The following is a 21,539-nucleotide window of genomic DNA, read 5'->3' as shown; positions in this document are numbered from 1 at the left end:
AGTGGTGGTCAAACAGTACATGCTCAATAAATAGGCACTGTCATTCGGGGGTGAGTCCCCCCATTGCAGCCAGCCTTCCCAGTCTCCCACGGACAGCCTTCTTCGGCGGGGAGGAGCCCGATCGCCTCGGCCACCACTCGTCACGGAGCCCGGAGCCCTGGGCTCTCACCTGTGCACTCCGGGTCGCTGCCTGTCCAGGTGCCGTTGACCGAGCAGTGCCGGCTGAGCAGGCCCGTGGCGTAGTAGCCCTCCCGGCACTCATAGACCACGGAGCTGGAGAAGCCCAGGCCGTCGCTGAACAGGACTCGGGCGTTGCTCGGAGTCCCGGGGTTCCCACAAGAGATCACTGGGAAGCCAGAGGAGCGCATTAGTCACCAGAACAAGGGCGGGGCGTCCCCCGGGGGGCGGAGAGCAGCCCAGAGGGCAACGCGCGGGCTACGTACGTCAGGACCCTGCGGAATGAAAGGCCTCTCAGGCTGCTTTCGTGTCTGAGCGTCCGGCCCCCAGAAGGGAAGGAGGGGTCTGAATGAATTTTTTTTTTTAATTTCTGAGACGTAAAGACTAATTATTTTTATTATCCGACCTAAAATTTTAGACAATTCCTTAATATCACCAAATATCCAACCAGTGCTTAATCTACCTCAGTTGTCCAACCCCCCACCTTTTTTTTTTTTAAACCGTTGATTTGTTTGAATCATGATCCAAATATGACTTTGGACAATCATGCCTCTAAGCCTCTTTGAATTCAGAGATTCCTGTGCCCTCTCCTAGAATTTATCTGTTACAGACTCCAGGGCGTTCCAGATGTTGCTAAGTGCGCTGGTGAGGTGCTGTTCCCCATGTTGCTCTGTCTCCCATAGTTCCTGTAAGTCAGGTTCTGCTTCTTGGCAAGGGCACTTCATAGGTGGTCCTGTCTTTCCTACTGCACCACATCAGGACGTACAGAATGTTTCCTTGTTCGTGATGTTGAGGCTGATTGAATGGGTTCGGGTTAGCCCATCTCATTCGGCATTACAGAGTTCCCATTGGTTGTTCACTTAATGGTTTAAGCAGCACTTGATGATTGTTGACTAGATTTGTTATTTCATTAAGGGACAGAAAATGGTGATATCTAATTCTATAATTCTTTCTGAATTAGCTAGAGTTCTTTTTTTTATATTTGAATTTCAGATAATGAATTTTTTTTAAAGATTTTATTTTATTTTATTTTTTTTGCTAGAGTTCTTTAATAAAGAACTTGCCCATCATCAAATATTTGCTTTCCCTGAAATACAATTCATAAAGGAAGGCTGGATAATGTTTGATTTTCTTTCTTATCTGATGTCAGAATAATGATTTGGTTTCCTAGTAAGCTCCAAAGATGATGGATAGTCATTTGGACTCGTGGATTTAAATTTATTATGTTGCCACCAATTGCCACTATTATTCTTTTTTAAACTTATTTAAATTCAATTAGCCAAGGTATAGCCACTATTATTCTTATTGATGCTTAAGTTATCCCATCTTTGGCTAGGGGGAGCCTCTCCATGTTGGCTTCTGTGTTCCTTTGACATGATCCCACTCGTCTATGGTAGATTTCTTGCTGGAGTGACACTGTATTCCATGTTCATCTTGTATATCCTGCCCCACTCCTGGAATCAGCCATTTCTCTAAAGAGCTCTGGTTTCTTTTAATGGAGAATGGATTTAAAAACCATAATCTGAAAATTAAGGGTACTCGTTGCTACTGAGCTGGTCATTGATACTAGACTTTTAGAATGGGTAGACCTGGGAAAATAACTTTTTAGGTTGAAAATTCATTATGAGTTTATGCTGATATTACCAATCCAAATTTAGGATTAAGAGTCTTTCCTTAACTTCCTTACTTTTATATCTCTTTAATGCTGAAAATCTTGGTTCTTAATGATAAATGATTTTAATTTGTTTTCAAAAAGTTTCAGGATGGTAATATCAATATTATTACTAATAATACGATTGCTGAAAAACAATTTAAGATTTCATTGTCATTCTCTTTGTCCTTAGGGCACATATGCCATAGTCAAATTCCACTTTTTTCAAGTCAGTTGAAATAATTCTCTGGATTGTTAAATCACCAATTTGAGGAGTAGTTATGTTCATTTGTTTTCATTTTGATTTTGATATTTAGAGATTGCTTGTTTCTAATCTTTGATTTAATTTACTTTGCTAAGTATATACAGCATTTATGTGGTCCCAAAGTCAAATCTACAAATAATTCCTACATAATGAGCACAACAGACAGGTCTTAGCACCCATGGGTTCAACAAGTATTTGTGCTGCCTAGGTGCTAGGAACATAGTTAGGAAGTCATGTCCCCTGCCCTTCAGGAGGCCAGTCCATCTTAAGGACCTACTTATAAACAGTTGAATTAAAATATGATGCAATAAGTGTTATACTTGAAGAAAAAAACACACTAAGAAGGGAGGAGCTTATTGGGGCCGAAGATAAGAATCTGAGTTGTACTTTGAAAGGTAAGTGGGAACTTGTCAATGAAAGTCATGAAGAATTGTGTCCATATCATACACACACTCATCTAACAAACATTCACTTCCAGGTCTAAATTCTTAGCCACCCACTTTCTGTTCCCCGAACACTCCTGACATGTTGACTGACTCCATGCTGGGATCTGAATGGTATGAAAGGGGACCTGGGTCACAGTGGATATTTGAGAATGCACTAAATTCTCCCCCTGCCAATATACTCTCCCACTACCACAGACCTCTTACTATGCCTACAAAATCCTATGGAAATAGGGGCGCCTGGGTGACTCAGTTGGTTAAGTGTCCGACTCTTGATGTCAACTCAAGTCTAGATCTCAGGGTCCTGAGTTCAGGCTCCTGCTGGGTGTGGAGCCTACTTGAAAAAAAAAAAAATCCCGTGGAAACTAACTTTGCAAAAGCACCCTCAGAAAGGCAGGACTTCAGGCAGACAAGTGGGAGAGGGCATCCCTGCACTCGTAGGACTTACTCCACAACCGCAATTTCAAGGGCCATTCTCTGACCACTGCCTCTTAGCTCTTCAGCTCATACCCTCTGGGATTCATTCTCTGGTGATATTTTTGGTTCCAGTGGGACCTATAATCCATGTATCCTACCACTTTTTCACTGTCCCTTACTCCACTCATAAACCTGCTCCCTCCTTACCCAGCATAGATGCCAAGATCCATCATAATCGTTGCCTTGCATAAACCCTCTCCTCACTTGCCACTTGCTGCCAACGTCTTAGCTGCCTGATAAAACCTCAACCGTATACCCAGTGCTTCACCTACCCTAAGTCTACACCTATGGGGCAAAATGTGGCCCGAACAAAAACACAGGCCAATGCTGACCACTCTCACTTTAAATTAATGGCCTTTTTCCTTAAGTGAGCCCTCATGCTGCTGGCAATTATACCTTTCCCTATTCGACTCCCACGCCTCCCTTGCTAGGTGACTCTTTCATATGGTCTCCCTCCTCTTCCAGCACCTTCTCACACACCCTTACTCTCAGCGGTTACACTGATTCCTAATTAGGAAAGTGCTACGCAGGCTGTATTTTAGAGAGCGGCAGAGAGATCCCGGGAGCAGCTCCAAAAAGTTGGACTCTGGGGAGAGGTTTTATTTTTTATTTTTTTTATTTTTTAAGATTTTATTTATTTATTTGACAGAGAGTTCACAAGTAGGCAGAGTGGCAGGCAGAGAGAGAAGGAGAAGCAGGCTCCCCGCTGAGCAGGGAACCCAATGCAGGACTTGATCCCAGAACCCTGGGATCATGACCTGAGCCGAAGGCAGATGCTTAACCAACTGAGCCACCCAGGCGTCCCGAGAGAGGTTTTAAAATAAAGTTATTTTCAGAAATTCAGGAGTGTGTGGAGAAATCTAAATTCCCTCACTGGAGCTACCTCAGAAAACCTCAGTAGGGACTTCTATTACCTTTAAAGGGTCTTTTAAAAATGAGATTTGTATTTCTTTTGGCACCTTGGATAATTGTTTAACAGTCTCTTCCCTTAAACTAAACTCCAAGAGGGTGAGGTGTGTTTGTCTCGGCACCGTTGTGTCCCCAGCACCTACTATAGTATTTGGCACATAGTTGTGGGAGCTATATGGGAAATAAATGAATAAACGGGGCTAAACTTAGTTCCTTCTGGTTTCTTCCCCTCTTAGGTGAGGGTGGGGAATATGTTCATCTTTGGATTACTAATGAGCATGACTGAGGACTATCTATTGACCACCATCCTCCAGGCCAAGGGTTCCAATGGGGCCGTGGATTTTGTCTGCGAGGGTGAGGGCAGGTGCTTGGGAGCAGGCAAATGGGGGACGAGCAGCCGGGGTGGGCAAAGGGGAAAAGCAGAATGGTCACATACATTACCTCCACACTCAGGTTGCATGCCGCTCCATGAGCCGTTGGCTTGACAGGTCCGCTCAGATGATCCCCGGAGTGTGTGGCCAGCCTCACAGCTGAAACGCATCAGGCTGCCTGGGGCAAAGCTATCCCCCAAACGGATGCCGTGTGCTGGGATCCCTGGGTCACCACAGATTCCCATGCTGGTTCCTATGGACCAGAACCAAACAAACCCTGTTGTTTTAGCATGGAAGAGTTGGCAGTGGGGACCTGAGAGAGATATTGGGTCGGTGCTAAGGGGAGGCTTTGGGCCCCAGGAATAAGGGGGGTGAAAACTGTGTGTCTTACCCCAGTTAGTTGGACCTTACTACCTGCCTTACTACCCAGAGGTCAGAGAATACAAAGGTCTGCGGTCATGGGTGAGTCCCCAGGGATTTCACAGCAAGGGAAGAAAGCAGAGGGAAGGCTCTGTGGTAGAGATCAGGCCTTTTCTTTCTGCCCAGTGCCAGTGTGGAATGTCAGTGGTCCAAGCTGGCCACATCTCCTCCTCCTTCCTTTTACCTCTTCTCTACAATATCTGCGGATTTTGCGCCTTCTCTGTCCCTGGTTCCAGCATCTTAGCTCACATGCCCAGCATTCTCTTGCCCCAACTATTGTGAGAGTCTCCTAATGTCCCTACCTCCTAAATTCTCCCTGTAACCCAACTTCCACTTTATCCCCAAACCTTGACAATGAACAACCACCAACCATCTGATCTTGTTTCTTTCCTACTGAAATGTCTCCACTGGCTTCCCATAGCCTATGGGTTAAAGTCTAAACTCCTTAGTGTTGTTTTGTCTTCTCAACAGCTCGGCTTGAATCTGGATCTTGGGCCTTTCATTGAGGATTCCCTATTCACCAAGTATGTAACACAGGTGAATTCTAGGTGAAATGTTTTGGACTCTCTCATTCCATTCTTTCTTTGCCCCTTGCCTCCTGCTACATTTCTGCATTCATCTGGGTCCTGATATTGTACAGACCTACCCAAGAGAGTGCTAAGGACCCAAGGGGTGGAGGAGGGTAGAGAACAGGAGACAAAGCCACAAGGTCGAGACTTGTGGAAACCAGCACCCCTCATAATACAGAGTTGTATAGGAGACATCATTAGATCAGACTAGGCCATGGGAAGCATGAAGAAGGAAGAGGAAAATGAAGGAATAAATGGCAACTTCATGAGAAGACAGGGTGCCATCTGATGTGGCACGTATCTCCTCAGGAACCCACATGTGTGGGCATCAAATGCTAATGTCTGAGTAAGCACGTTTAGTTTGTTGGAGTAAATAAATGTTTAAGTCATATATACCCCACCATTTACCATTTATGTCTCTTCTTCTCGATCATGGAATTATTTCCTTTTCTCATTTAGTCTCAGACTGTGAGAATACTTACTATATGATCCCATGTTGCTCTCTACCAAGGAAGGGGGATTCATTCAACCTTCAACTCAAACATTTGGAAAAAAGGGCCCATCACACTTGGCTAGATTTTCTTCTCTCTTGGAGTTTTCCAGGGTGTAGCTAATGCAACAGGCTGCACTGGGTCCCCCTGAAGGCAGTTCTGATGGTGAGTACACAAACTCCCACACTGGCTAGGTGACCTTAGCTGGAGGTGCACTACTGAACAACAGGCCTGAGGGTGGAGGTCTCCAGTCCTGGGAGCTTATTCTGACAGAATGGTCCTCACTGTAGTGTTTGGGGCTTTTTTTTGGTGATATAAAGGAGTCTGAGACACAATATTGTACCACAGGGGTACACGGTAACTGTTGGTCCTCTACTGAGGTATATCAGCAAATGATAACATTGCAGAAGTGGACAATGACCAACCTGAAGCATGTCTCAGATGCTAGAAATCCCTGCATGTTCTGATGATGGCCCACGCACTTATAGCCTGTTATGCATCATCTATGTGCATGGGCATACAGAATGAGGCTCGGAAATGTGACCCTGGATTTCTGAATGCATATTTCTTAGGACCGGCAGGAGATAGTGTTGCAAAAGATGATATCTGTAAGTTTCAGGAAGGGAGGAATTATATTCTACTCACAAGAGCACCTCTAGTGTTACTTCCTCATCACTTATTCTTTACATCTCTCAGTTTCTTATCTAAAGCATTTAAGATTCATTCATTCCTCAACCTTAGCATTAATATAATCCCCTCTAATCCTGTCCCCAGAGGTCACCAGCAAAACTCTGCCCATGATTCTCGTCTCCAAAGTGTTTGTCATCCTTGATGGATGCATGGGAGAAGTGACTGCAAATTATTCTTCAGAATATTCATCATCAGGTATAAAACAGCTGAATGCAACATATCCCATAATGAGTGGGGTCCATGTCCTCTGAAGGTTCCTTTCTTGCTTTTCACTTTTTCATGTTCCCAGAGAGTCAGCTTGTTTCTAGTCTCCCTTGACCTCTGATGTGACCAAGGAAGAGTCCCTTTTTTTCACACACAGGACTGGTATTTAGGAAGTCACAAAATCATGAAATCTCAGGGCTGTAGGTTTTCTAGCTTAGTTTCCTATCCCAGACAAGAATTGTTTCTGGGGTAGGTCATTTTTCAAGTAGGCCATTTTCCAGCATCTGCTAACACAACTCCAGAGAAGGGAAATTACATTGAGGAGAAAAGATTTTGGATTCCATGCCTTGGGCCAGGAGAATGGCTGTGTGGTTGGGTTATACATGTTAACAGGCAGGAGAGGCCCAAGGCTTTCTTTATGGCTTCTTTCTCTTGTACTCTGCAATTCCCTTTCCCATGGAGAACAAAGATCCCCAAGATAGATAAAATAGGCTTTAAGAACACCATTGGCCCAATGCCCTAGAGAGGTGTCTGGAGGGAGAAACTATGTAAAGGGACAATTCACAGAAGAGACTGGGGCAAATGCGTGCTTACGCAGGCATTTGGATAGGAAATGCATGACTTTCCTCTTTGGAATGCCTTTTCCTCCTGGAACTTGCTCTGTGGGTAACCCAGGAGGCCTCCATATACAGGACTCTGTCTTCTCCATGCCATCCTCCCCAAGTCACTTCCACCAGAAGTCCAAACAAAATGAAGTTAGGGGCCTGGTTAATAGGCTTTCCTCTAGTTCAGGCTAAAGGAGTCTCCATGGCTAATATATAGTCCCACCCAGTTCATAAAGTGAGTGATTAATGAAATTAATAAAGGTGAGGGGCCAAAGTCCTGGGTGGTGATAGAGTGATGTGTCTAAGCTTGTCCTGGGCAGCCAGAAGCCCTTTGAAACAGTGGCCAGCACTTGAGGAATTTCTTCTTTCTGGGGAGACCTAACCAATATCTGGTTCAATATTCTGGAAGTGCCCTAAATTTTGGGAGACAGATCATCTGGGAACTCAGACTGCAGGAACAGCTACATACATGTCTTGTGGGTGAGGTCCCAAATCAAGGAGATAGCATCTATAATAGGAGGAGGTTGGGATTCTTACCTCTAGAGGGGGCCTGGCATGGGAAGGGATAGGGGTTAATATCAATGCCAAGGTGGGCCCCCTGAGAAACATAAAGCTACATGAGCAGTTGCCTTCTTGGGGTTGACACACCTTATGGGATCCCTTCTGGGGCCAGGCAGGCTCATCTCAAAGGAGACCAAGTTCAGGGGAATTAATTTTTGGGTTAGTGATTTCTGTCATTGGTGGGCCAATTCAATTTCAAATATTTTGTTCTGTTAAGACATTATAGATGAAATTCTGGTTTGGATAGTATGGACACAAGAGCTTTGGCAGTTTCTTAAATTTGCTCTTTGGATAGCATCTGTCAGTATCCTCATAGAGATTAATAGTAAAACAAATATATTAATAGGAAAAATCTGAGACTGGTGTATAAGGGCAATAGGGGAGACCTGTATCCCACTAGGCAGCCTAGACATAAGACAAGTTGGGGAGGCAGTGATAAGAAAGAAAAGGAAGCAGCCTGGGGCCTTGGAGTCCCAAACAGGGAAGGAACACAAGGGTGGGTTTGGATCTGGGCCCAAAAACAGGGAGGCTTGGACTCTTCTCAGAAACTTATGGAAACAAGTGTCTGGACAGGACTCTGGCTGCAGGGGGACCTCACAAACTTGCATTCTCCCTAGTTTTGCAATCTCTGGGTTGTATGGGCTTGGCCAAAGGAGACCAAGAGGAGGAAGCTGGTCTCAGACCACCAAAGGCTGAAGTTCAATTGGAACCTCTGATAGCTGTGTTCTCTGCCTATGAAATGGGGGTCTAAAAGGTTGACTTCCCTCCTGCCCATCTGTCACACTCACACCTTGGGAGCTTGTCCCATCTCCCCCCAGCCAAGGGTTCCACTGGACCCTGCTTCCTCATGCCAGGCTCCTTACCTGAGCAGTGGGGTAGGGAGCCAGTCCAGTGTCCATCCAGCCCACACATACGGGTGGCATTTCCGACCAGAGTCCTCTTGCCGGTGCAACTGTAACGCACGACTGCTCCCACGGTAAAGCTGTCCCCGGACATCAGGGCATGGGGTGGGGAGCCCGGATGGCCACAGGACACCACTGTGGGGAAGAGCAAACATCAGAAACTCCACAAAGGGATGGATTGTCATCACAGGACATAGGCTTTCCGTAATGACAGGCAGAGGAGAAGAGAAAGCCTGGGTTATCTTTTGAAGTTTGTTTCCTGTTGGCACGCCTACCTGGCATCAGCAGACAATGCCTACCCACCTTGACGTACATTTTCCGTACCTGTGAAATGAAGAGTAATACCTGTTGTTTTAAGAGTTAAATGAGATAATACATGGGAAACTGTTCAGCATGTAGCTGGTATGCAATAGTATCTGTTTCCTTTCTTCTTTGCCTCTTGTGCGCACCTCTCCCTATTTCCTCACTGCTGTAGGACATACCCAAGGTGTCTCTGGCAGAAAGGTGGTACACATAGCAAACATAAGACAGAAGAGACAACCTGTCATCCTAAGACAGTCCGCATTGGCTACAGGTTCCCAAATAAGGGCCACGTCTAGTCTTTTTCCACCTGCATCTTACAGATGCCCATATCAATTGTCCCCAACTTGTCCCCTTCAGTCTGCAAGTTCTCTCTCCTGAAACACCAAATTGTAACTGAACACCAGTGGTAAGATTAGAATACCAGATTATCTGATGAAAATGAAAGCCCTAGCTTGAAAAGATATATGCACCCCATGTTCACCGCAGCATTATTTACAGTAGCCAAAACATGGAAGCTACCTAAGTGTCCATTGGCAAATGAATGGATAAAGAAGATGTAGTGTATATATACAATGGAATATTATTCAGGCATAAAAGAATGAAATCTTGCCATTTGTGGCAACATGAATAGACCTCGAGGGCATTATACAAAGTGAAATAAGTCATTCAGAGAAAGACAAATACCATATGATCTCACTTACGTGTGGAATCTCAAAAAAACCCCCAAACAATGGAGCTTTTAGATACAGAGACTAGATTGGTGGTTGCCAGAGGCAGGGGATGGGAGGTGGGCCACATGGGTGAAGGGAGTCAAAAGGAACAAACATTAATAAGTCACAAGAGGTAATGTACAGCATAGTAACTATAGTTACTAATACTGTATCGCATATTTGAAAGTTGTTAAGAGACTAGATCTTAAAATTCTTAACACAAGAAACAAAATTCTAAAGCTGTGTATGGTGATGGATGTTAATTAGATTTACTGTGGTGATCATTTCACAATGTATACAAATATCAAATCATTATGTTGTATACCCAAAACTTATATTACGTTGTATGTCAGTTATATCTCAATTAAAAAGGAAAGATGAGAATACCAGAATTGAGATATACAGGATAGGGCAGGGCAGTGCTCAACATCACTGCATTTGCTTCCCATTGTTTTTGCCCCAGTTGATCCCGGGTTCTTTCATTTACCCAACACATATTTATTGAGTACCTATTATGTGTTAGGCACTGTTTTATATGTTGGGAGAAGAATTTCTATGCTCTTACAGAAATTATATTCTAGTGGAGAAGAGAGACTATAAATTAAAAAAATAGGTAATTCTAGGGGGTGTTATGAAGAAAAATAAAGCTCCATCAGGAAAAAGGTATTCAGGGGTGGGCTGTGAGTGCTATTTTTGAGTAGGGTGGTTAAGGAAGATCTCTTTGAGGAGGTGTCATTTGAATAGTGATTTGAGTGAACTAAAGGGGCCAGTCATGCAAGATTTACAGGAAGAGCATTCTGAGGGAAGAAAGGGCCCCAGAGGCACAATTAGCTTGGTGTGTTTGAGGGATAGCAAGAAAGCCAAGGTTGCTGGAATGAACTGAGCAAGGAAAGAATGGAGGAGGACTTGGACAGACGGGTTGCTCGGAACCAGATCATGGCATAGAATTGGACTGTATGATGGGACACCACTGGAGTGATGTGATTTGATTCTACTTTAATAAGATCATTCCGGCTACAGGTAGACAACATTCCAGAGTGTGGCAAGAAAGACAGGGCTGTCGCAGTAGTTCAAGAAGAGATGATAATGACTTGGATGGACTAAACCTTGTGGTATGGTAGGGGATCCTTGTAGTCATTGCTTGTACCCAAAAAGGGCACAAGGCACAGCATGGGTGATGACCCAGACAGGTGACCAATGGGATAACATGTGAGTTGGGTCAATGCTGTTCCTGATGATGGAATTTTGGTCAGGCACAGGGATGGTATGACTAGGTCTTGGCTAGCTACATTTCTCACTGTGGTCTTAATGTGTGTCAGCTCATGTTCTAAGTGCCTATGGTATATTATCTGCAGAGACTACTGTCAACAATTCCTTGCATCAAGACATGGAGCCTGTTTTGCCTCCCCTTGAATCTGGGCTGGCCTTGTGATCTGCTTTGACCACTGGAATGTGGTGGAAGTGATGTTGCGTGGGTTGTGGATTAAGAGGCCAAGCAGCTTCTGCCATCATTTTCTTGGAATATGACTGCCACCATGTAAGGAAGTCTGTCTTAGACTACTGAATGATAAGAAATTACATGGAGACAGTAGCCATGTGGAGAATAATCATGATGCCCCAGGCAACAGCTGGGACCAAGTTCCCTGACATGTGAGTGAGGCCATCTTGGATCTAGATCTAGATATAAAATACGGATATAAAAACATGTATCTAGACCTATACTTATATCTGTATCTATACAATCTCCCATTGGCTACTGTTTCTTTGGAGAACTCAGACTAATACACCTGCTAAGCCTTGAATTTGCTAAGCCTTGAATTCTAGACTTACATCATTGTGAGAAAATACAAACAGTTGCTATTTTAAGTTTAGAGATGTTTGTTACACGGCAACAGATAACTGACTGGCTTCCCCCAGGGTGATGGATCCAAGAGAGCAAGGTGGAGGTAGAAATGTCTTTTATGACCTAACTTTGTAAGTCACACACCTCCACTTGACACAGACCAACCCTGGTACAATATAGGAAGATACTACATAAAGGCATGAATACAGTAGGTGGAGTCATTGGGACCATCTTCAAGGTTGACTGTCCTATCACTGTGTGAATATACCACATTTTTTCATCCATTTCCTGTTGAGGGACTTTTGGATTATTTCCTGTTGAGAGACTTTTGGATTGTTTCCTGTTTTGGGCTTTTATGAATAACACTGATAAGAACATTTTCATGTTTATTGATGTACATAGGTACACATATATGTTGGCTACTTCTTTTTTTTTATTTTATTTTATTATGTTATGTTAGTCATCATTCATTGCATCATTAGTTTTTGATGCAGTGTTCCATAATTCATTGTTTGCGTATAACACACAGTGCTCCATTCAATATGTGCCCTCCTTAATACCCATCACTGGGCTAACCCATCCCCCTAAACCCCTCCCCTCTACTTCTACTGATTTCTGTGATTATAGTTGGCTGGTTGTTTTTCTGATGTTCTTATTTGGCTTTAAAATTTTTCTTTGGCTAATTTGAGGATAGTGTTAAATTACGGTATTATCTAATAGTCTTAAAAAATGTATACACAATGCCTGAAATTATTTATTTGTCACTGACTTGATCTAGGCCACTTGGGTATCTGTAAAATTAGCAACCAGAGTATACTCTATTGTTTTATTCCTTTCCTGTGGTTTGTTCTTTTAAAGAAGGAATAAGTCAACAATAAAAATATTTGTGACAAAAGATAAAATAGTATCAATACCATTTGGCTGCTGTGGGTAAGGAACAAGAAAAGGATATAAGATAATAATAAAGAGGAACAACTTATATTCAGTGTGTATTTGCATACAAATCAGGGAGGTGAAGAACACAGAGAAGGTGATTAACTGCTACTGCATTTCTCCATTTGTCAATATAAAAACATTTTAAAAATGTTTTTAATGTTCATGCCCACGTCCATATGGGATCGCCAGATCCTGCAGTAGCTGTGTAGTTTGTAACAGCAAATTAGTTAAAAAAATTTTTTTTAACTGCAAATAAGTTTAAATGTGTACATAAAAATAGGCAAGATAGATATTTAGCACTGCAATTAATATCAGACTTTCTTGCCTTACACAGAATACATATATAACAGGGGATTGAGGAAAAAGTATAAAATTATAATTAAGCAAAAAACAATATCAGAATTAATGGTTGGGTGTGGGCTATGCTGAGTCCTACAGCAAAAGGAAAAGGACCTGGTTCCTAAACCCCAAGTATGAGGGTTATACTAATGGCTGGCCAGCCTCCAGGGCTTCCACTGTTTTCTAAAGCACTTTATCAGGGAAATAGCATATGATAGAGACCTGGGTCATGCATTTTCCTTGGTCCCTGCACATCCATGCCAATTAAAACAGTTTGCCTTCACCTGGAAGGAACAGCTGATTTTTATTAACTGAATTGATCAGATGGATATGTAAAGTACTCTACAATTTTCCATAAGCCTGTTCACAGGTACTTTGGTCTTCCAGAAGTAAAAATTCAGTTAGCCCACTAAAATAATGTCATGATAATCATGAAATAGCAGTGAAAATGGTTTTACTGGGAGTCACTTGGGATCATATAGGCAATGAAAGCTCCTCAGGGTCTTGTGTTTTTGAAATATTCTCATAAAATCTAGGGAAAAATGTCTTTACTTTTTCCCCCATCAACAAGTGAATAGTCTAATTGGGTTCTTGTGTTAGTATATCATCTTTCTGGAAATCCTGCTGAAGCTCATATTCAGAGTGAGTAATAAACATTGCTGTCCTGGGGAAACCTGCTCTAAAAAGAAGAGCAGACCTGCCTCTTGGTTTTGGTTTCTATTTGGTTTCTATGTCCCTAATAATGATAGAATGCAGTGGTCTCAGTAATTAGTGAAGGCAGAGTTTAGCACCTTGTAAATCCTAACGAGAAAAAGAAGTTACAATTGGTTTTCTGGAGTAAAAAATATCAGCAACTATTGAGCATTAGTAATTTGTTTTGAGAGATAATGGCTAGCCTGTTTCTAGGCTTTGGCTTCTATAAGACTGAGAGCCTGGTTCATGGTTCCTGCAGATTAAATTCAGCCCAATAAGAGATTACAGCGGAAACATAATAAAACACATGAGAAAAAAGTCACCATAGGTGAGAATCAGCAGAAACAACAATAGCCGAATTAGAGTCATAAAGATGATGATATTGTAATGATTAGATATGGAAGGCATTATAAGTATATTTAATATGTGAAAGACATAAAAAGAACACATTTATAGAGGAAACACAATGGAAATAATCAAGCAAATTTGAACAACAACCAAATAAAACATCTCAAATACAAAAGAAATAACTGAAAATAGAAACTCAGTGAACAGTTAAACCTCAACTAAGACATAGCTAAAATGATAATTAGCAAATGGTAGGACAGACAAGCTACCTATGAACAATTTTTAGAGACGAACCATGAGAGACTATGGACTCCGAGAAACAAACTGAGGGTTTTAGAGGGGAGGGTTAGCCTGGTGATGGGTATTAAGGAGGGCACATACTGCATGGAGCACTGGGTGTTATATGAAAACAATGAATCATGGATCACTATATCAAAAAATAATGATGTATTGTATGGTGACTAACATAGCATAATAAAATAAAATAAAATATTTAAAAAAAAGAACAAACTCATCTATGTAGCAAAATAATGAGAAGATTTACAGGTAGAGGTGAAAAGCCCACGAAGCCTAGTGATAGCTGATTATCCAGACAGAATTTTAGTTCTACTTTAAATTAGTTCAACCTAAAAGACCCCTAGTAATATTAATGTAACTAACATGGAGAGACCCAGGGAAATCTATCAGAGATTGGAAATATGAATGAGTTTCAGACACATAGAGAATTGCACAAGAAGATCTAATGTTGGAGTCCCAGAAGTAGTGAAGGAAGAGAATGAGGGGAGACAATATTTATAGAACTCCATAGCTGAGAATTCCCCAGATGTCAAAAAATCCAGGAAGCATAATGAATCCTAAGAAGGATAAATAAAATAGCTAAACATAGTGTAAAAGAATCCAGAATGCCAACAAGAAAGAGAGGATCCTAAAGTCAGTGAAGTAAAAAAAAAGATGACGTAAAAGGTACAATGATTAGATTGAAAGCAGACTTCTCAGTAATAGTAAATGCCAGCAAAGTCCACCAAGAGAAATGTGTCTACTTGGACTTCTGATCCAGCTAAATTATCATTTAATAACTACAGAAAATGCAGAACACCAAAGACAGAGACAGACTTTTCAAAGGAGTGAAAGACTGATAGCCGACTTCTCCATAGCAATAAAAGAGGTCAGAAGATATTAAAAAGATTTCTTTAATGGGCTGAGAGAAAATAATTGCCAACCTGGATTTCTAAACCTACCAAAAATATCTTCAAGACAAATAAACATATTATAGACAAACAAAAACTGAGAGTGCTTGCCACCCATAGATCTTCATTAAATAAGATTCTAAAGGATGCCCTTCAAAGAACAGGAAAATGATCCATGAGGAAGGACAAGGTATAAGAATAAATGAAAAGCAAACAAAATGGCAAATATGTGGATAAATCCAAGTGAACAATAATTGCATAGAACAACAACAATAATACATTGTGGGTTTAAAAAACAAGGCAAAATTAAGATATAAGAAAACAATAATGTAAAAGTCAGAAAAATGTAAATGGAGTTAAAGTGTTCTAATGTTCTTGTACAATATAGGAGGAAGAGAGATTAACTTTAGACTTTGATAAGTGAAGTGTTCCTGCTATAATTTCTAATGTAGCCATTAAAATGTAGAGCATATAACTTACTTATTAGCAGAGAAGAAAAAAATGGAGTTATAAAAATAGTTAATCCAATAAAAAAGGAGAAAAAGAGAAATGAGTGGGTAGAACAGGAAACACAAAATAAGATGGTAGATTTAAAATCTAAATATGTCAGTAATTTGACATGTTTAAAGTGACCAAAAAAAAAAAAAGACTATCAACCAAGAATTCTATAGCTAGCAAAACTATCCTTCAAATATGAAGGGGAAATTAAGACATTCCTGGATAAACAAAGACTGAGAGAATGCACCATTAGCAAACCTAGAAAGAAATTCTAAATTATAAAGAAATTCTACAGGAAGTCTGTCAGGCTGAACTGAAAGGACTTGAAGGTACATGCAGAACTAAAAAACTCTGGTAAAGGTCACTACATAGGTAAACATAAACTACAGTATAAGTGTATTTGTTGTTTGTAATTTTTCTTCTCCTAGCTGAGAAATGGCATGAAGCAATAATTGGAAATGTGTGCTGATAGGTATGCAATGTCTAAAGATGTAATTTGTATACTAGTAACAGCACAAAGGAGGGGGCAGGCAATGGAGCTATGTAGGAGCAAAGCTTCTGCATACAACTGAAATTACATTAGTATTACTACAAACTATGTTGTTATAAGTTAAAATGTTAATTGTAATTTTCAGAGTAACCACTAAGAAAATAACTTAAAAAACCAACAGTGAAATTACAAAGAAATTAAAATGTTACATTAGAAAAGATCTATTTAACGAAAAAGAAAGCAGCAATAGGAGAACAGAGAACCAAAAAACCTCCCAAAACCCCAAAACTAAAAAACACAGGACCATAAGATACATAGAAAACAAATAGCAAAATGGCAGATGTAAAACCCACCTTATCAATAATTACATGAAATGTTGATTAAACACCTAAAGACAGATATTACCAAAATGGATAAAAAACATGATCCAACCATATGCAGTCTAAAAGAGACATACTTTAGATTCAAAGACACAAATGGACTGAGAGTAAAAGATGGGAAAAGATATACCATGTGTACAGCAACCAAACAGAGCCTGGTGTGGCTATCCTAATATCAGACAGGATAGATTCTGAGAAACAAACTGAGGGTTGTGGAAAGGGAGGTAGGCAGGTGGATGGGGTAACTGGATGATGGGCATTAAGGAAGGTACATGATGTAATGAGCACTGGGTGTTATATGCAACTAATGAATCATTGAACACTACATCAAAAACTAATGATGTACTATATGTTGGCTAATTGAGTTTAAATAAAAAAATTGTCATTAAACACAAAAAGGACATTTTATAGTGATTAAAAGGATCAATCCATCAATAAGATATAAAAATTATAAACATATATGCACCTAACAACAGAGACCCCAAATACATGAAACAAAAACTAACAGAATTGAAGGGAGAAATAGGCAAATCAACAATAAAAGTATGAGATTTCACTACCCCATAGAACAACCTGACAAAAGACCTACAAGAAAATATAGTGACCAATGCTATAAACCAACTAGAGCTCACAATCATCTGGAGAACACTCCACCCAATAATAGCAGAAAATACTCTCTTCTCAAGTACACATGGAACATTCTCTAGGATAGGCTGTGTGTTAAGCCATAAAATAAGTCTCCATAAATTTAAAAAGATTGAAGTTATACAAAGTATGTTCTCCAAACACAATGCAATGAAATTAAAAGTCAGTAACAGAAGGAAATTTGAAAAATTTACAAATAATATGGAAATTAAACAACCACTCCTAAATGATCAATAGGTTAAAGAAGAAATTGGAAAAATAATTAGAAAATACTGTGAGGTGAACAAAAATGAAAACAAAACATACCAAAACAGTGAGAGCAGTGCTCAAAGAGAAATTTATAGCTGTAAATGCCTACATTAAAAAGAAGAAAGATCTCAAACCAACAACCCAACCTTTCCCCTTAATAAACTAGAAAAAGAAGAGCAAATTGAACCCAAAGCAAACAGAAGAAGGGAAATAATAAAGTTAATGGCAGAGATAAATTAAATAGAAAAACAACAGAGAAGATAAGCAAAACCAAAAGTTGGTTCTTTTAAAAGATCAATAAAATTGACAAATGTGGGGGTGCCTGGGTGGCACAGTCAGTTAAGTGTCTGACTCTTCATTTTGGCTCAGGTCCTGATCTCAGAGTCGTGGACTGAGCCCCGTGTTGGGCTCCACGCTCAGTGGGGAGTCTGCTGGAGATTCTCTCCCTCTTCCTCTGCCCTCCCCCAGCTCTCTCTCTCTTAAATAAATAAATAGACAATTTTTACAGAGAGAGAGAGAAGAGAGAGGAGAGAGAATGATTCAAATTACTAAATGAAGAATGAAAATGGGAACATTACTACCAACCAATCTTATAGGAATAAAAAAGGATTATTGAATACTATGAATATGAACAGTTGTATGCAAACAAATTAGATAATCCAGATGAAATGGACAAATTCTTAGATGTACACAGACTACCAAAACTTACTCAAGAAGAAGTGGAATATCTGAATAGAATTACAGTGAATAAATAGAATCAATCAATAATCAAAAAACTTTCAAAGAAAAGCCTAGGACTAGATGACTTCACTGCTGAATTCTATCGAATTTTTAAAGAAGTAACACCAATCTTCCTATTCCTAAAAATAGAAGAAGAGGGACATTTCCCAACTCATTTTAGGAAGGCAGCATCACCCTGATACTAGAGCCAAAGACATCACAAAGAAAAGAAACCACAGACTGATATCCCTTAGGAACATCGCTGCAAAAATCCTCAACAAAATACTAGCAAACGAAGTCCAGCAGCAGATTAAAAGGATTATATTTGTCCAATATATATACAACAAATATATTATATTTGTTCCCCGAACACAAGAGTGGTTCAACATATGAAAATCAATCAATGTAATACACCATATATTGATAGAATGAACGGGGGTGGGGGACAACATGGTCATTTCAATAGATGCAGAAAATGCATTTGACAAAATCCAACACCATTTCATGGTAAATAAAAATGTTCAACAAACTAGAAATAGAAGGGAAAATTTTCACTAGGAATAGAAGGGAAATTCCTCACTCATAAAGGGAATTTATATAAACTCTCCAACTAACATCATACTTAATGGTGAAAAACTGAAAGCTTTTCTTCAAAGACTAGGAGCAAGAGACAGATGTCTGTTTTGCCACTTTTAAAAAAATTATTATTAAGTAGGCTCTATGTCCAGCCTCCAGAGTCTGTGGCATTTCTGCTTCAGTCCTTCAAAAGAAAGGGGGTCATGTGTTGTTTTTCTGGAAAAGCCAGGAAGGGGTAAGGTAGGAGACAGCGTCGCGACAGGGAGCTGTTGTAAAGGAAGGGACCCCCGAGGGCTGAAGAGGATAGTAACGTACCAGAGAGGAAAGAGAATAGGCCTCTGGCCCGGAAGAAAGACAGTGCTTGAGTTGGTGTGGGAAGTAACCCAACAGGGGCCCAAGGAGCAGCCAGAGTGACTGTCATTGTGATGTAACACATACACACACACGCACACACACATACGAGGGAGAACGTTCTTGGACGTGGGCCACCCTGTCAGTCTGCACGGGGGTCACTTGGAGTAGATGACATCTACTTACAGAGGCACTGGGGGCGGGGCCGATCCCACGTGCCATCCCCCTGGCAGCTGAGCACCGGGGTGCCCAGGAGGTAGAAGCCGTGGTTGCACTGGTAAGACACAGTGGTGCTGTAGCTGAACCTGTGTGGGCCACTGGCACGGACTTGACGAATGCTGTTTTCTTGGTGCCCAGGATCTGTGCAGTTGATGACTGTAAGGGAATGGGACCATCAGACACAGAAACCTGGATGTGAAGATTTTCTTATGCTTTTAAATGAGAATTCCTAAGTCCCAACAGGCATGCCTTCCCAGCAGGGCAGAATTTCCAGACTGAAACTGGTAGCACAGAGCTGATCCTGCCTGGGAGGGTGAGCTGGTCCTCAGGCTGCTGTACGTCCTGATCGCCGACCTTGATCACCTGGTTAAGGGATTCATTCTTCCACGTTGGCTAGACTCCACTCCACCTCCCTGGAGAAGCCTTCCCACCTCCTCCCAGACGGGTTAGCCTCTCTGCAGTGCTCTCCTGCACAGACCTCTACTGCTAACTTTATCTGCCTTGATGGTGAGTTGTTTGAATACATGAGTCCCTGGACGGCATGACTCTTTCGCCTCTGGGCGCCCCATCCTTGACGACAGAGATGTCTGAGCTGACTCCAACAGGGGCTGGTCTTTTTTGGAACCCGTTTTAACCACTTTGAAGAGTATTTCGGGGAAGGATTAATATCCTGGGGGATAAATTTGACTGCTACATGCTGAAAGTGTTTCCAAAGCAGCTTAACTCAAAATCAGAGGGATATTTTAGGATAATGACAGTATTATTCATAACCCATGATGTGCGCTTTTGCTTTCAAATCCTTACCATTGTCTCCTAATCGTCATATCAGGTAGGCAGGACAGGTATATTTTTTTAAATCTTGGATAAGTTTTCGAAGTATAAGGTATTTTTACCTTTGATGAGCCCCTCTGAGGCTCAGAGAAGTTGGCGTCACAAAACAAATACTTAGTATGTATTGATTCACACTCTTTATGGCCGTACACCGAGCGCCAAGCAGTGTGTCGGGCAGTAAAGATACCACGGAATTTGCAGTCAAGAGTGGGCTTTCTCTACCTTGGCACTATGGACATTTTGGTTGATAATTCTTTGTTGTGGGGGCAGTCCTGTGCATTATAGGATGTTTAACAGCATCCTTGGCCTCTACCCACTAGATGCCAAGAGAAGCCCTCCAGGGGTGACAATGAAAAATGTCTCTAGACCTCTGTCCCCTGTTGGGGCGGGGGGATGGATACAATCATCCCCAGTTGGGAAGTGCTGGTGTAGAGAGAAAAGGACAAACCAGCAATTATGTTGTTTGATAAGCACTCTGATAGGGGTAGCAGAGAATGTTCCAGAAGCACAAAGCAGTAATCGAGAGCCCAATGCAGGGTGGTGGAGCAGTAAGGGCTTCCAAGAAGGGGAGATGTTCAAGCTGGTTCTCGATGGTTGGGTAAAAGTCATCCAGACCAAGGGGGACAGAGAAGAATGCATTTGAGGAGACTGAGGGAGTGCCCTGGGGTTGTGTGCGTGATAGGACTGGAAGAGGCTCAGTGCAGCCAGGTCCCAGTACAGAGGTCAGGACGAGGCAGAGGACAGTACCTTTGTGAGGGCATTGGGAAGTCTGGGAAGGCATTTTTAACAGGGGACGACTCGATCAGGTTTGCGTTTTAGACAGGTCACTCTGTAAGCGTAGAGAATGGGCTGACGGGAACAGGACCGGCGGCCACCACTTCTAAGATGTTACCCCAGCCCTTGGATTCCAAGACCAGTCCCTGAGCTTGTTACTCTGGGAAGGGACTGGTGGGGGCGGGAGCTAGAGTTACAGGAGAATTTGCATCTTGTGTTGCAGAGATGGAACATGGCTTTCGAGAAGGGGACGTGGGATAGCAATACCCCCCCAGCAGCCAAGTTCTAAATTCTTTCCTGCCTCAGTAGATGATCGGAGGAAGGCACAACACCAGGTCATGACAGTTGTTCCTGTGTTTTCTGGAACCTTCTTTCACTCAAGATGGCATCTTCAAATGTTACCAGAGGGATGTTATTTTAGGGTTAGTTGGGATGCATCTTGATTTACTTGAAAATCTGAGTTCTTTAACACCGGTTACAAATGACTTGTCACACGTTGCACAGCCAATCACTGTGCACCCGCACACAGTGCAACGAGGAGCCAATCGTCCCAGGGACTCTGCGCCCTCACAACTATGAAGACTCGATCCACCCCCAGGTCAGGGCGGGACTCATTCATGTTCTGCCCGCATTGATGCTCCACTCGGATGTCACGGAGTCTGCCAGGCTCTTCCTGGTACAAGGCAGCTCCATTTGCCCCTACTGCTGTGAC

General features: G+C 41.7%; 1 protein-coding gene across 5 annotated transcripts in view; it reads right to left on the bottom strand.

Moving 5' to 3' along the window:
* Positions 1-21,539, bottom strand: part of CSMD2 (CUB and Sushi multiple domains 2) — a 583,106-nt gene that overhangs the window by 28,199 nt on the left and 533,368 nt on the right. For all 5 annotated transcript variants that reach the window (XM_032388322.1, XM_032388331.1, XM_032388357.1 and 2 more), the window contains 4 exons: positions 19,190-19,378; positions 8,697-8,870; positions 4,364-4,546; positions 170-346 (listed from right to left, as the gene is read on the bottom strand). In XM_032388322.1, coding sequence (XP_032244213.1) covers positions 170-346; positions 4,364-4,546; positions 8,697-8,870; positions 19,190-19,378 — 723 coding nt within the window. The remainder of the gene's footprint in view (positions 1-169; positions 347-4,363; positions 4,547-8,696; positions 8,871-19,189; positions 19,379-21,539) is intronic.

Source organism: Phoca vitulina, unplaced genomic scaffold (assembly GCF_004348235.1).
Source record: "Phoca vitulina isolate PV1807 unplaced genomic scaffold, GSC_HSeal_1.0 scaffold2, whole genome shotgun sequence".
NCBI lineage: Eukaryota > Metazoa > Chordata > Mammalia > Carnivora > Phocidae > Phoca > Phoca vitulina.
This window is presented reverse-complemented; position numbering and strand designations above follow the sequence as displayed.